The following is a 16463-nucleotide window of genomic DNA, read 5'->3' on the forward strand; positions in this document are numbered from 1 at the left end:
TAAGCATCTGTCTTCAGCTCAGGTCATGATCCCAGGGTCCTGGGATCAAACCCCATGTCTGGCTCCCCTGCTAGGCAGGAAGCCTGCTTCTCCCTCTTCCACTCCCCTTGCTTATGTCTCCTCTCTCGCTGTGTCTCTCTGTCAAATAAATACATAAATAAAATCTTTAAAAATATACATATACATATATATATATAACTTGTTTTACTCTATTATCTATTTTATTGAGGTATACCGTTAAGAGCCTCAAACAAAGCAAACAAGCAAATAGCTTTACGACAATTTCCTTAATCCAGTTATTTTCTAAAGCTCAGTAAGAGAAATGTTGCATGTTACAGAAAAAACAACCATCAGAACAGTACACATTTTTCTAGGTAAAAAGATGAGAAGGATATGTGTGTAGCTTTTTGTAAGAAAAGCAGACGGGTTTTTTGGCCATTTTCTTTAGCTCTAAATGCACACTTTTTTACACAAGTCCAATGCACTGAACAAAACAGCAAAACAAAACAAAAACCCTCCAGAAAGAATAATGCATTCTACACAGGTAAAGTTGATGACTTCCAAAATTTGTATGTAGTATACTTCCTCTCTGAAGAAATTACCAGCCTGGGCTAAAGAACTAAAATTTACCACAAGTTTTTGGTTTCTTTAAACTTAACATTTGAATATGAAAAGCTTAAAGTCATTTATCACCAACAAAAATTGGGGGATCATATTTCAAATCAAAAGGAATAAAACATGAGGACTAGATAACATATGTGAATTAAAAGTCTAATTAAGAGGGTCTTTAAAATCTTCTGAATGGAGTGTTCAAATTAATACCCTACTAGTTTAGGGTAACGAACTTTTAAGTCTGGTATTCTATACTAGTTAAAGCTGAAAGTTATGAGTTAAGGGATTTAATGGTAGCATCACTCAGTTTGTGGATCTAAAGGGAACTCATGATGCATTTAAAAGATGAATGATTTAATTCCATACAGGGTATAAATTTCTATCATTAATCTTATGATGGATTCTTCCTATCAGGAAAAGAAAATATAATGTGATCAAAATTATTTTGCATAGAAAAAGGAAAGAGAAATGAAACACATTTACTTACAGCAGGCAACCATAAAAAGTACTCACTGTTCCTGACTGTGGCATAGCAAACACATCAATCACTCTGACGGTGTAATCATCAACAAATTCTCCAAGCATCAGACCCATAACTTCCATGGGAACTCCAGCCCGACCATGCTTTAACATCTGTAAAGAGCAAGATAGGTTAAGCTTTAAGATCCTTGGTACTTTTTTTTTTTTTTTTAATAACCTAAGTTTGTTTCATTGGAAATAAAACACTCCTATTTTACAAATGCACCTAGAGCAATGACTTAAGTTTGAGGGTTAACATAATAAATATTCCCAAGTAAAAGTGAAAGCAACAGAGTTCTGTAAAGCAAGTATCTCTATTCAATACTTACTTTTAACAGTGCGAGGGAAGAAATATAGACTTGTTCTGCCGTGTCCACTGCAGGAGCATCTGTAGGTGGCCCCTAGAAAAAAGCATATCAATTATTATAAACACACAATTTATGAATTTAAAATTCAAGTTATATGTTATATAAACTTGACTGTTTTAATTTAAGAGTTTTGGGAAAACCCATCAAGTATCCTTTTCTTCTTAAATATCCTTTTATTCAGGTACAACACAAATAAAACAACTTTATAAGCATCAAACCTGTGGAAAACAAATCAAACTTAGTGCTCAGGCAAGTGTCCAATGGACATAAAGCTTAATCTTTCAGCAATGCTAATCTACCTCTGCTACAAAATAACTACAAAGCACCAATTAGACACGTTTCTTCTTCTCAATCTGAGACTGATTTTCAGCTACAGACAGCACACACTTTAGGGCTATGGGATCTAGGCAGATGCGTAGATATAGTTGGGGGGAGGGAGCAAACAATTTTTAATCCCTAGGTGAAAGAGCTGTGAACAACATACTATGCACTTTGCCTATAAATTTGCTTCCCCCGCCCTCCCCGCCAGCAATACAACAAATTTAACACAGGTGCACCAGGGGTGAACAAACTGGCTGCTGACTGGTGTAGCCAACATGAAAATACTTTTAAATTCTGACTACCGCCTTTAAAACAAATGTTACTATCTATCTTAGAAAGGTTAAGGGAGACATTATATTTTCCCTCATCAAAAGCACAAGCCTCTTTTGACTGTAACGTTCAGAGGCACAAGGTATTTTACATAGGGACCTTACCCTCAAGATGACTACAGTCTTATACATGTAATTCCGTACACAGAAAGCTTTCTTGTTTTTCCATACTTGACAGTTGGGAAATTAAAATAAGATGTGTCCTATAATTGCCAGGTTCTGTTTTGCTCAAAGTTCCCTTTTCTTGACAATAACTCTATTACAAATTACAAAGCAAATGTTAGTTATCCAAAGTATAAATCAACATTCTATCTTGTTTTTAAAGGTTTACTTACTAAAATTAATCAATCACTTTATTTACTACATTTCAGATGTGTAAGTAAGTCTATATGTATTTTGTGCTTCTTCCTATTTATATGCTAAATTCTGTGATTTTTAAAATTTTTTAAATTTTTTGTTTAAAAATTCATAATATTTGCTGGAAGCATTAAATATAAAAAGTTCCACAATAAGTTCTCTCTAAACACAAGAATACAAAATTATTTCTTTTTTTTTCTTACAGAAATTGTTTCCTTATGTACAAAGGGTTAAGAAAAATCAAATGTCTAATTTTCTTTTTAATAATAAATGTCAGATAATAAATTTAAAAACCAAAAGCAATTCTTCATTTATTATTGCCTAATGCAGCTTTTTGCTTATCTTTAAATAGAGATGAATCTCAAAGTTTTATTTATTTGAGTGAGAGAGAGAGAGTGGAGGGAGCTCATGCACGAGCAAGCTGGGGTGGGAGGATAGAAGAGGGAAAGAATCCTCAAGCAGACTCCCCACTGAGCACAGAGTCCCACAGGGGGTTTGATCACAGGACCCTGATATCATGACCTGGGCCAAAGTCAATTGTCAGCATCAGCATCGCTGCTCAACCAACTGAGCCACCCAGGGAACCCTAAAACATGATAATTTTGTTGGTATGATAATTTTATCCATCTAACTAAGAAAGTAAAGTTTAAGAAAAAGGTGAGGACAGTAGTAAGTTAGCTGTGATAAGAGGTTTTGGGGAAGTACTACTTTAAATCAGGATAATGAACACTGTATTTATTCATAGAGGTTATTTCCTGAATCCAGAGCAACTTAAAAATTTCATATGGAGAAAGAATTTAAACTGGCATCTAGACTAGTTATTAATAAAGTCTTTCTTTCTTTCATTTTTTTTTAAAGATTTTATTTGTTTATTTGACAGACAGATCACAAGTAGGCAGAGAGGCAGGCAGAGAGAAAGAGAGGGAAGCAGGCTCCCCGCTGAGCAGAGAGCCCAATACAGGACTCGATCCCAGGACCCTGGGATCATGACCTGAGCCGAAGGCAGCGGCTCAACCCACTGAGCCACCCAGGCGCCCTCTTTCTTTCATTTTTAATACTGCCCCTTCTTAACTTGCCAGAAAATACTAAAAAAAGCAACAGGGAACTAAAACATCAAACCATCAGCAAAAATGTATTACTGACAAAGTCCAGAAAATACCCCTGCCACCAATTAAAGAAGAACAAGTCTGTTTTGTTCAACATATAACCAGTACCTAGCAAAGTGCTTGGCACACAGCAAGAACTTAGTAAGTATTGCCCCCCCAAAAAAATAAATAATAAAAAAGAAATGAATAAATTGAAGTACTACTAGCCAATGGAACAGAAATGAAAAATACCCATCAGTTACTCTATGAGAGAACAAGCCATATGTAAGTGGATATAAAAGATCATTACCTCCTCTTTCACTGTTTTCTTCTGGTTTAGAACCATACTAAGAGAAAACCATGCAGCTATTCTCTACTGGATGGGTGCTGTTTTTTGAGAAAACAGCCAGTGATATTTCCTGTTGCTCCTCTCACTCCATTACTATTTTGTTTCTTTATCTAGTCAGAGACTAAATTTCTCAGAAAAAAACTTGGCAAGATGTAGAGAAGAGTTTGTAGCGGTGAAGAGCACTTTCTTTCTTTCTTTTTAAGTAATCTCTACACCCAATATGGGGTTCAAACTCACAACCCTAAGATCAAGAGACCAAGAATCACATGCTCATCTGACAGAGCCAGCCAGGTGCCCCTGAACTGCATTCTTTAAAGAAATAAAAACAAAAAGAGTAACCTGTGTAAAATACTGTCTACAGGACAGACGTTAAGGACCTCTGGTAGTTGTGCATATTTGAGACTATCAGTTTTCAAATGCTTACCTGTCCAGAATATCATATAACCAGGCAAAGAAGAAGAAAATTCCATTAAAGACCCTGGCAACTACAGTTAACCTAACCAAAGTTAGGAAAAATGTTTTGGGCTATGGACAATGTACCTACATTGTCCTTTGGCAAATGCTCCTGAGCAATAGCATCCTGATGATTCAAAGGGAAGAAAGAAATCTGAAAATAGGATTCATAAACAAAATTTCAGAAATATTTGGCATCAGTACAATATAAACTTTCCTAATGTTGAAATAGTTCAAGGACAGACCAAGATGAAAAGATGAAAAATAATTAAGAACTAAAATCACATTGGAGGAAACAAGAGTAAAAATAACATTATGACAGGTTTAAGTCACTGATACAGAACACAAAGATGATGTCTCAGAATGTAGAGTGAAGAGATAAAAATTACTAAAAATACAAAGATACTAGAGGACAAAGGAGCTATAAGCTAAGAAATAGTTGTTCCTATGGACAAAATAATAGAATCAATAAGTAAAGGTAAAGCTGAAGAAAATTTTCCCAAATGAAAACAATTTTTTTTCAACTTTCAGATCACTAAACATCAGGCAATAATCAGTGAAGAAAGTATTACACCTTGAAAATTCTTGGGCATTTTTTTTAAGATTGGGGGGAGGGGAAGATGGAAAATTTAGTTTTATTTATTTATTTGACAGAGAGAGAGAGAGATCACAAGTGGGCAGAGCAGCAGGCAGAGAGAGGAAAGCAGGCTCCCCACCGAGCAGAGAGCTGGAAGCAGAGCACGATCCCAGAACCCTGAGATCATGACTCAGGCCCGTGCCAAAGGCAGAGGCTTAAATCACTGGGCCACCCAGGTACCCCAGAAGAGAGAGAATCTTTTTTTTTTTTTTTTTTTTTAAAGAGAGAGAATCTTAAGCAGGCTCCATGCTTAGCTCGGAGTCTGACACCAGCCTAGATCTCACACCCCTGAGATCATGACTTGAGCCAAAATCAAGATTTGGATACTTTACCCAGGCACTCTGGGTAAATCTTGATTACAAGGATAAAGCTAAATTCCTAAAAATATGAAAGTAGAAAAACTAACCTGGTGAAAAAAATGCAACTCAGGTTGACTTGGGATTTCTTTGCAACATTAAATGGCAGAAAACAATGAAAGAAAGTTTCCAAGTTTTAAGAGAGAAACCCTGAGTCAGAAATATTATCCTCAATTTAAAAAATGTCTGAAGGCCTACAAACATGTTACTAAGTACACAAGGACTCGGAAAATATGATTCCATGTATCCTCCTTCAAAGAACTTCTTGAATAAATCAACCAGTTGTGCCCCCACAAATCAAAATTAAAACCTGAAAAATGGAAAAGCCATCTGCTAAGATTATTGAAAGCAGTTTAAAACAGATATACATCTAAATAATACAAATAAACAGGGTTCAAAACCACAGATATTGTCCAAATAACAGTACAGGGCAGGGGAAAGAAATAAAGTAAACAAAATTCTCTATTTTATATACAGGAGGGGAAAAAAAAAAGAACTCTTAAGTGCTAATTTTGACTATTACAGAAATACGGTTTAAAGTCTTTTTTTTTTTTTTTAAGTTTTATTATTTATTCTATAGAGACATAGCAAGAGAGGGAACATAAGCAGGGTGAGTGGGGAGGAGAAGCAGGCTTCCCACTGAGCAGGGAATTCGATGAGGGCCTCCATCCCAGGATACTGGAATTATGACCTGAGCCAAAGGCAGATGCTTAATGGACTGAGCCACTCAGGCACCCCTTAAAAAGTCTTCTGAACAACCTAAAAATCATCACAATAAGCATTCAAATTGAATGTCGCCTTACAAAATCACTGGAGGAAAAAAAGCAAATACAACATTGATAATTAAAAAAACAAAAAACAAACACACACCAGTAGGGAACCAAGACGGGAAGAGAACAAAAACAGCAAATATAAGGTAAGATCAAATATACTGGTAATGGAAAAATATAAATGAATTAAAGTGCCTCGTTAAAAGCCTCTCATAATAGATTTAAATGGAAATTCGTGTATAAACTGATTACAAATAAAAATTAAAACAAAATAAAAGGTAAAATTATCAGTCAATGACATACCTGTATTTTCTTTTTGTAAACACAGCCATAATGGCTACTATGTTTACCCACCTTGCCTTCATCCAGTGATACATTATAGTAACAGATTTCCCAGTATTAAATCACCTTTCTACACCTGGGATAAACTGTTGACATGATTTACTTTTTTTTCTTTTTAAATGGTTTTTGTTTCCCTTTTTACAAGTGAGACTGGCCTGGCATTTTCTCTCTTATGTTAAATTTGTCGACTTTAATCATTATGCTAGATTTAAAAATAATTGTGAAAGTTTATACTTTTCTGTGCTCTAGTAATAATACAGCTATCCTTTGAACAACACAGGGATTGGAGCACTAACCACCCACACAGTCAAAAACCCACATATAACTTTTGACTCCCTCAAAACTTAATAGTACTACTACTAAAAGCCCACTGTTGGATAGAAGCCTTACTGATAACAAGTTAATTTAAATAATTAAAATATTCTGTATTTTGTATGGATTATATACTGTAGTTTTATAGTAAAGAAAAGGTTATTAAGAAAATCATTAGGAGAAAATACATTTACAGTACCATACTGTATTTATTTTTAAAAATCTGTGTATAAATGGACCCAGGTAGTTCAAACCTGTGTTGTTCAATGATCAACTGTATATACTGAATTATCTGTCTTAAAAATTTGGGAGAGTTCAATATTAAATATGGCTCTAAAGCTGACCTTGGAACTGATCATTATAAGTTTTTCAGTGATATTAATAAATTCAGGTTATTTATGTCTTGATACTTATTATATTGTTCCAGAAAGTTTTCTTTCAGTAGATTACAAAGTTATCACCATAAAATTGAACATACTCTAGTTTTTAAATGTTTAATACAGAAAACATTTAAAACTAAATGTGTTTCTCCATATCACATTACATCACCATCCAGACAGATTAATAATTTACATTTATGAAAAAATCAAATTATAGCAAAACTTGGCTAAAAATATTGGTGAAACTTACTGATTCATTCTATGAGGCCAGTATTACCCTGATGCCAAGGCCAGACAAAGTGCAAAAAACTGCACACCAATATTTCTTACAAACACTGGTGCAAAAAATCTCTACAAACTACTAGAAAACAAAACTCAGCAGCATATGGAAAGAATTATTTTACACATGACCAAGGGGAATTTATTACAGAAATGCAAGGATGGTTCAACATATGAAAACTGATAACAATGTAATACACCCCATCAACAGAATGAAGGGAAAAAAACCCACATGATCATTTCAACTGATGAAGCAGCAGCATCTAACCAAATTCAACACCCTTTCATAATAAAAACACTGGAAAAACTAGGGGTAAAAGGAAACTACCTCAACATAATAAAAGCTATATCTAGGAGTCCATGGGTGGCTCAGTTGGTTGACTCTTGATTGCAGCTCAGGTCATGACCTCAGGGTCATGAGATCAAGCCCCCTGTCTGGCTCCATGCTCAGCAAGGAGTCTCCTTGAGATTCTCTCTCTCCCTCTATACTGCTCACACTCTCTTCCTACCCTTACTTACTTAAAATAAATAAGTCTTTAAAAAAATAAATAAAATAAACAAAAGCCATATGTGAAAGCCCACAGTGATCACAACATTCTATGTTTACTATAAACAAAAAGCGTTTCCTCTAAAATGAGGAAGTAGGCAAGTATGTCTGCTTTCATCTCTTCTATTCAATTTAGTATTGGAAGTTCTAGCCAAAGCAATTAGGCAATAAAAAGGGGTAGAATGCACCCAAACTGGAAAGGAAGGAGTAAAATTGTCTCTGCAGGCAAAATGCTCTTACATGTAGAAAACTCTAAAGATTACACATAAACTACTGTAACTAATAAACAAATTTAGCAAAAGAGCAGGCTATAAAGTCAACACAAAAATCAGTTGCATGTCTGTTGTGAGCAACTGAACAATCTGAAAAAGAAATTACAAAAGCAGGGCATCTGGCTGGCTCAGTCAATAGAACATGGGACTCCCGATCTCAGGGTCATGAATTTAAGCCCCACGTTGGGTGTGGAGCCCACTTATGGAGAAAAAAAAAAAAAAAAGAAAGAAAGAAAAAGAAAAAGTAATTGCAAAAGCAATTACATTTATAGTAACATTAAAAAGAATAAAATACTCAGGCATTAATTTCTGAATATTAAAAATTTTTCTTAAAAACCTGAAAAAAATTTGCCCCATTTATGACACAAAGTCAATATATAAATTAACAAAATACTAAAATTGTAATGGAAACATGGGCAAAAAATATAAAGCAAGTAATTACATAAATACATGATGAAATAAATATGAAAATGTTCAACCTCACTAGTTGACCTTCTTTAATTAAGAAATGCCAATTAACACATTAAGACGTTGTTGTTGTTTTCTATCACACAAGCTTTACAATGCCTAATTTTGGAGAGGGTATTATAAAAGAAACACTCTGAGCACTGTTAGTGAGAATGTGAACAGGTTTAATCTATCAGAAAAGCAACTGAGCAGTATCAAGAGTCTCACAACTGCAAACTTTCTGACCCTACTTTTGTACATCTAGAAATTATTTAAGTAAATAAGCAGAGATGTTTGTATGAACCAGAATGTTCATGATGCTTCTTTTAATAATGCAAATAAATTAAGGAATGAAATAACAACCAATAAAGAATACTGTTGAATGTTCCTTTCTCTGAAAGATAAATACCATATGATTTCAGTCATATGTGGAATTTAACAAAAGAAATGAAAAAAAAAAAAAAAAGGAAGAAACAAATCAGACTCTTAAATAAAACAAATGGTGGCTGCCAGAGAGGGGATGGGTGAAATAGATAAAAGGAATGAAAAGTATACTTATTTTGGTTACCACTGAAAAATGTAAATAACTGTTGATTCATTATATTGTACACCTGAAACTAATATAAACACTCTTTGTTCATTATACTTCAATAAAAATTTTTTAAAAAGAAAAGTTCCTTATGCTGACATCTCAAGATACTTCAGGGGTTAGATGGCTATAGCCTAGGCAAAGACACAGATATAGCTCTATTTCAAGTAACTCAAGAAAAACAAAGTATTTAGAGAAATCAAGAAGGGGGAATGTATGGAGTAGGAGTAGTCAGGGTATTGAGGTAGTAATGAGAATCCCAGAACTGTGAGACACTTTCCAGCAAAGCAGACATGATGGTTTTTATTACTTACCCACTGAAAGTCTCCAAGTCCCTTTAACTAGCCCTGCCCTCATGCCTCATATATGCAAGCCCTCATGCCTCATATACACAACCCTATCACTTTAACAAAGTGATTTCACAAACAGAAACTGATCCAAAGGTTTTTTAGACCTAAGGTAGCCATTGTCAGGCTATGTTTACATGTGGTGTAAAATGGACATGTGGTGATCACAAACATCAACAGATTATACATGTCCCATTTATATAATGAAAAACATCTGAATAAATGCATAGAATTTACTTCAATCATTTTTCACTTTTTGAGAACTTACTATGTTTAAGAAACTAAGCTAAATGTTGGGTAAACTAAAATGAAAAACTACACAATGATTAAACCAAATGAAAACTTGGACCCAAATATTTTTGAATTTTTACACTTGGCTATTACTACTATAAAAAATAATGAAGAAAATAGTTACTTTCTGGCGCTTAATCAAAAAGCATAGTTCTAAAGTTACCAGCTTATATAGTGCGTAAACTATCAAGTTCTCTACTGACCTTGTAACAACGATTCTACTATCACCATTTTTTGTAAGGACTGAACAAGATGTAACTTAAATTTCAAGGTCCTTTAAAAACAACTATTAGAGGGTTCCTGGGTGGCTCAGCTGGTTGAACATCTGTCTTTGGCTCAGGTCAGGACTCCAGAGTCCAGAAATCAATCCCTGTGGTTGGGCTCCCTGTTCAGTGGTAAGTCCCCTTCTCCCCCCTGCTCGTGCTCTCACTTGCTCTCCCCCTCTTTCATATAAATGAATAAAATCTTAAAAAAACAAACAAGCAATAAAACCAAATTATTAGTTGCACCTGAAGGTACAACTAATATGGCATTAAGCAAAAGCTAAAATAAAAAACTAAAGAAAACTGACCTATATTTCACACAATGCCACTATAAAACAGAAACACACATATCACTGTTAACAGGTTAAGTACAGATGCAACTCTTGATCTTCAATCTCATCTTCAGATCTCAATCTTCATAAGTTTGAGCCCCACACTGGTGGCAGTTCACTTAAAAAACTAAACTAAACTAAATGTTCTGTAACTTTATATTGTTAAAATTTTAAATTAATGTTACAATTTAAAAATTGGAATGATTTAGTTATATATTGCTGTAAAAAATGTGTAACTAAAATATTTGCATATAACCCTTTATAAAAATACAGTAATCACATCTGCTACATAACTTCTCAATATTCAATAGTCAACTTTAAAATCACTTACATAAGTTGGTCCTTCAAAAATGAGTTTATTGTAAAAAGAAAGAAAAATCCACACTTTTAAGCTCAATAAAATCAGCTACTTAACAGAACTGTGGGGTAAACTGGTGAGCCAAAGGCACAAGCAGTGCAACCAACCTTTATATAAACCATGAAAATCTACCCAATTGGTGTTATAATACCTATTCTGACTCCATAAAGGCATTAAGCTTATCTCTGTACAATAAGTTTTGATCTGCCATGTTTAGTAAAACAGAAATTAACATCCAGATCCATAAATTTTAAGTGTGGTTAACTTAAATGAGACATGGTTCCCCACATCCCACCCCCATTTAGAAGGTTAAAACCTTATCCAGCATAAAAAGCTGTGACTTTTACTTGGGCAGCCCTTGTTGACTAAGTGTTAAAAAAAAGGCATTTGCCATTATAACAGGATAAAACGCCTCTAAGTGTTACCTACTCAGGCCTTTTAACAAATTTGTTAACACTATTAGTTATATTACTCCACCTTTCTCTTAGTGTGAACTGGTATCAATTATTTAGCCAATTTTATTATGTTATTAAAATACCTGCTGATTAAACATGAACCAAAGTGTCATTTAAAAGAAATGTAAAATAAATAGTATCACTGAACTGCAACACAATAAAACTATCTAAAAGTATAAAGTTATCTTGGCAAACAACATAAAACATTTCAAAATTTGTTAAAAAGTTGTTCTATGATTAAAATATTACACAGGTTTTATTTTTATAATGGCTGTTTAAAGGGAAATATTTGGTCCTGCAACACAATTATTTTTTAAAGGTCTTTAAGACATGTATTTTTCAACAAAGAGAAAATAAATTTTATTAACAAATAAAGGAGACAACATTTTTAAAAAACAAAATAAAACCTAAACATATATGGAATAGTTGACAGAAAAGTTTTAATTTACGATATCCAGTACCACCCAAATTTGATAAATTCTGTAAGAACTTTTAAAAATTTGATGAAACTACCAGCTTCAGTTTCTGCAATTAAAATACCCTGAAAAAAAAAAAAAAAAAAAAAAAAAAACTAAAGACAAAATCAAACATATAACTACAAATAACTACCATGGTACTGTTTATCTCCTATCCAGCAAGGTAAGAAACAACCTTTTAATACTTTAATTTTGTGAGTATTAAACAACTAGTGTGAAAAACAAGCTGCATGTAAACTATTTCTACTGCCTGAGCTTCAATGACTAGCTGAGGCAACCTGTTATAGGAGGTGTTAATTGGCAATAGGAGTACAAGTCAGAAGCATGCTCCCTATCGTCCTAACCCAGCAAGGCTAGGTCATTAAAGTGGAAATGAATTCTTTCATGTCGATTTAACCCCTTCAATGCATGATTTCAGCTGTTTCCTCTCAATTAATTTAAAAAACTTGTTACTTTTTAGAGTTAAAAAAAAAATGTTCCCAAAAAAAGGTCCTTTGGCTGACAGTTTCAATGACTATATTATTCAGAAGAGAAGAATAGAGCAAGTTAATTGCAATGTAATATTGCAACTCTCCTTTCTGAAAAACATAGGAACTAGTTCTATCTGCTTGTTTTAACACTGTAAAGAAGATATAGGATATAATGTTTAGAAATAGCTTGGAACCATTTAGTCACATAGGGTTTTGATTTACATTTCAGTTTAAGGATCCAACTATGATACTTAATCATCTTAACCTTGGGATAGGGCAACATTAATTTTTTTTATTCCCATAATGTCCATATAAGAATTCTCAATTTAAAAATGTTTTGAAATATATATGAGTTAAACACCTTTCTAATTATGTTTTATTATTCTGATAAGGTGGATAGTCACAGCATATCCTAATGACTGGTTGCCAAAAAGCCTAAATTCCTTTTATGGCATGATCTCAGAGGTTTCCAGATGGCACATTAATTCTTAAGAAAAAAAAAAAAAATACAAAAAGAAGGAAAGAAAAATAAGAATGAAAATGTCAAAATAATGATGCACTGCTTTCAAAATGCCATATTTATAAATACTAATATTCTTATATATTTTAAGCATTACAGACATTTTAAATAAAATTCAATTATATAAATAATATCCTAAATATTACAATTAAAAAATTAACATACTATGCTACATCTTTCATCTGTATAACCCTGAAAATATTTCCTTTAATGAAAATAGTATCAGAGTAAGAATTAAACATGGGAAAAATGTGTTAATTCCTAACAGTATGTACCTTGTGATAAATAAATAAAAAATTACGAACATGACAATATAGACATAATATCACCCAATGTTGTAATACAGCTGGGCTCCTGAGTAATTATAACTAAAAATATGCTTATGAGGAACCTGGTCAGCAAGGTCTTAGATAATAATGGGCAATATAATGGTTCATGGATATCAAAAAAACAGAAATTATACTACACCCAATTCTATATTCCTTTCTGTACCTCACCCACTCTTCCTCCAAGTCTTTGACAAACTCAGTTCTTTCTTCTAAGAAAACTGATTTTCTTTCCCTAGGCCTACTGACCTCCTCCAATACAGCAGACCTAAGTAGCTGCCCTGGAACTAATATTTTGAGAATATAAAAATTTCAGTGGGAGAAAAGGTAGTGGGGTGAGGCTACATAATAGTAAGGGAGAGGGTAAGGATGACATTTATGACATCACCTGGTTATAAAGACAACTGATCAAAGTAATATAGGATCTGGAAGCCTAATGCACATTGCCCAATGTGACATTTCTCTTTAAGATACTCATTTGAAAATAATTTTTACCGGGGCACCTGGGTGGCTCAGTCATTGAGCGTCTGCCTTTGGCTTAGATCAGGATCCCGGGGTCCTGGGACCAAGCCCCACCGACCAGGGCTCCCTGCTCGGTGGGAGGCCTGGTTCTTCCTCTCCCACTCCCCCTGCTTGTGTTCCCCCTCTTGCGGTCTCTCTCTGTCAAATAAATAAGATATTAAAAAAATAAAAATAAAAAATAAAATAATTATTACCTACTTAAAGGTGTGTGTGTGACACATGCTGTAAGCACCAATCACTTTAGACATCTATGAAATCTGTCTCACCAGAACAGGGATCTACTGACCTGTTTCCCATTCTGGGTGACTTTCACTCTGCTCCACAGTAATGAGGAAGGAGCAAGCACAATGCTTGACTTCCTTTGTTATACAGAAGACTCATTCATAGATCAGCTAGTCAAACTTCAGAAACCAGAAGATAACTACAAATGTTTATGGGACACCTGGGTGGCTCAGTCACTTAAACATCTGCTTTCCGGCTCAAGTCATGATCAAGGGTTCTGGGATGGAGTCCTATATCAGGCTCCCTGCTCAGCGGGAAGACTACTTCTCCCTCTCCCTCTGGCTGCTGATCCCCTTGCTTGTGCTTGTTCTCTCTCTCTCTGTCAAATAAATAAAATCTTAACACACACACACACACACACACACACACACACACACACAAAAACTCCAAATGTTTAAGAGTGGCTAAAAAGTGTCTTTTATAACTGGAGATTAATTCCCAGAATCAAGCAGAACCTTGAATGTCCTTCAACAGACCATTAAGTTCTATTAAAACTGTACAACAAACATAACTAGCTCTGACTTTAAAGTGCTTATAGTCATGGATGCCCCTTTCTTCTTTTACAATGTTCAATTACAGTATTATTTATTTATGAATTTAAATTATAAAACATGTAAAATACAAGTCAGCCACAAACTGGTTATATTGGGAAAACAATCATAATCCATTAGCCCACCTTCTGAATTATATACTACAGAATGCCATGTATGGAATGTTACACACACACATACACAGAATGTATGTTTTTCTAATCACTCAACAACCACAGAGCCCACCTGCTAGCTAATCAAAGGCAGAGAGGCCCTTGCCCTTAAAGATTATAAACTAGAAAGTAAGCAAGAGGGGCGCACCTGGGTGGCCCAGACATTAAGCGTCTGCCTTTGGCTCAGGTCACAATCCCAGAGTCCTGGGTCCTGGGATCGGACCCTGCACTGGGCTCCCTGCTCAGCTGGGGAAGGCTGCCTTTCCCTCTTCTTCTGCCTGCCACTCCCCGTGCTTGTGCATGCTCGTTCTCTGTCAAATAAATAAATAAAATCTTTTAATTAAAAACAAAAAGGCAAACAGAGGGAAAAAAATCATAAATGCAATATATAAACGAGAAGTAAGCAAGAAAGAGGAAAAAAACCCTAAACACAATATAGTAGATTAAATGCAAAAACAGACACACATATAAGGGGCACAATGCACTAAGAAGTACAGAAGTGGCTCAGTGGGTTAAGCTGCTGCCTTCGGCTCAGGTCATGATCTCAAGGTCCTGGGATCAAGTCCCGCATCGGGCTCTCTGATCAGCAGGGAGCCTGCTTCCCTCTCTCTCTCTGCCTGCCTCTCTGTCTATATCTCTCTGTCAAATAAATAAATAAAATCTTATTTAAAAAAAAAAAAAAGAAGAAGAAGAAGAAGTACAGAAGTCAGAGCAATCTATTTGATAAAATCTTTCCATAGGCGGGGTGCCGGTGTGGCTCAGTGGGGTAAGCCTCTGCCTTCGACTCAGGTCATGATCTCAGGGTCCTAGGATTGAGTCCCGTATCGGGCTCTCTGCTAGGCAGGGAGCCTGCTTCCTCCTCTCTCTCTCTCTCTCTCTCTGCCTACTTGTGATCTTTCTGTGTCAAATAAATAAATAAATAAATAATCTTTCCATAGGCTAAGAATTAAAGACTATGCAGGACTTTCCAAACAAAAAAAAGAGAGAGGCGAGTGTTGGGAAAAGACATTCCAATGAGAAAAAAATGACTTCTTTATTCAAATGACACATTTAAAGGTACAGAGACATAAACAGTAAGAATCTTGCACACTACTATTCCTATCTACCTATCTATCTATTTATTTAGTTCTAAGCTTTTTAAACAATAAAACAAGCTTACTAAAGCATGGATTCTTAAAATTAAATATATGTTAATATTGCTTCAATTTCAATGGGTGTTTTCCTGAGAATACAACTTCTTTAAAAAGGCCATTTTTAGGGGCGCCTGGGTGGCTCAGTGGGTTGAGCCGCTGCCTTCAGCTCAGGTCATGATCTCAGGGTCCTGGGATCGAGTCCCACATCGGGCTCTCTGCTCAGCAGGGAGCTTGCTTCCCTCTCTCTCTCTCTGCCTGCCTCTCCATCTACTTGTGATCTCTCTCTGTCAAATAAATAAATAAAATCTTTAAAAAAAAAAAAAAGGCCATTTTTAAAAGAAATACTTTTTCTTATCCACACTTTTCCCTTTATGAAAAATATTTAGCCCTTTAGAATATAAGTCATTTTGGAATTCTGAGACGCTTTAAAATATACATACAGTATGAGACAGTAAAGGAGAACATGTGTTTTTCCATACAAAATGTTATCTTAGAGGCACCTAGGTGGTTTAGTGACTCTTGATTTTGGTTCAGGTCATGATCTTAGTTAGGATCAAAAGATCAAGCCCTGCATCAGTCTTCACCCTGGGATTGGAGCCTGCTTAAGACTCTCTGTACCTATCTCTCTCCCCCCATCCCTCCACCCCACAACACCTGCACA

The 16463-nt window shown here is 34.9% G+C and overlaps 1 protein-coding gene across 1 annotated transcript in view; it reads right to left on the minus strand.

Annotated features, from left to right (window-relative positions):
- PSMD14 (proteasome 26S subunit, non-ATPase 14) overlaps positions 1-16463 on the minus strand; it is a 100753-nt gene that overhangs the window by 42692 nt on the left and 41598 nt on the right. Inside the window, exons 4-5 of the mRNA XM_004743941.3 lie at positions 1461-1532; positions 1126-1245 (exon numbers count right to left, since the gene is read on the minus strand). Of these exons, the coding sequence (XP_004743998.1) occupies positions 1126-1245; positions 1461-1532 (192 nt within the window). The remainder of the gene's footprint in view (positions 1-1125; positions 1246-1460; positions 1533-16463) is intronic.

This window comes from Mustela putorius, unplaced genomic scaffold, assembly GCF_011764305.1.
Source record: "Mustela putorius furo isolate JIRA1106 unplaced genomic scaffold, ASM1176430v1.1 tig00003869_pilon_pilon_pilon, whole genome shotgun sequence".
Lineage (NCBI taxonomy): Eukaryota > Metazoa > Chordata > Mammalia > Carnivora > Mustelidae > Mustela > Mustela putorius.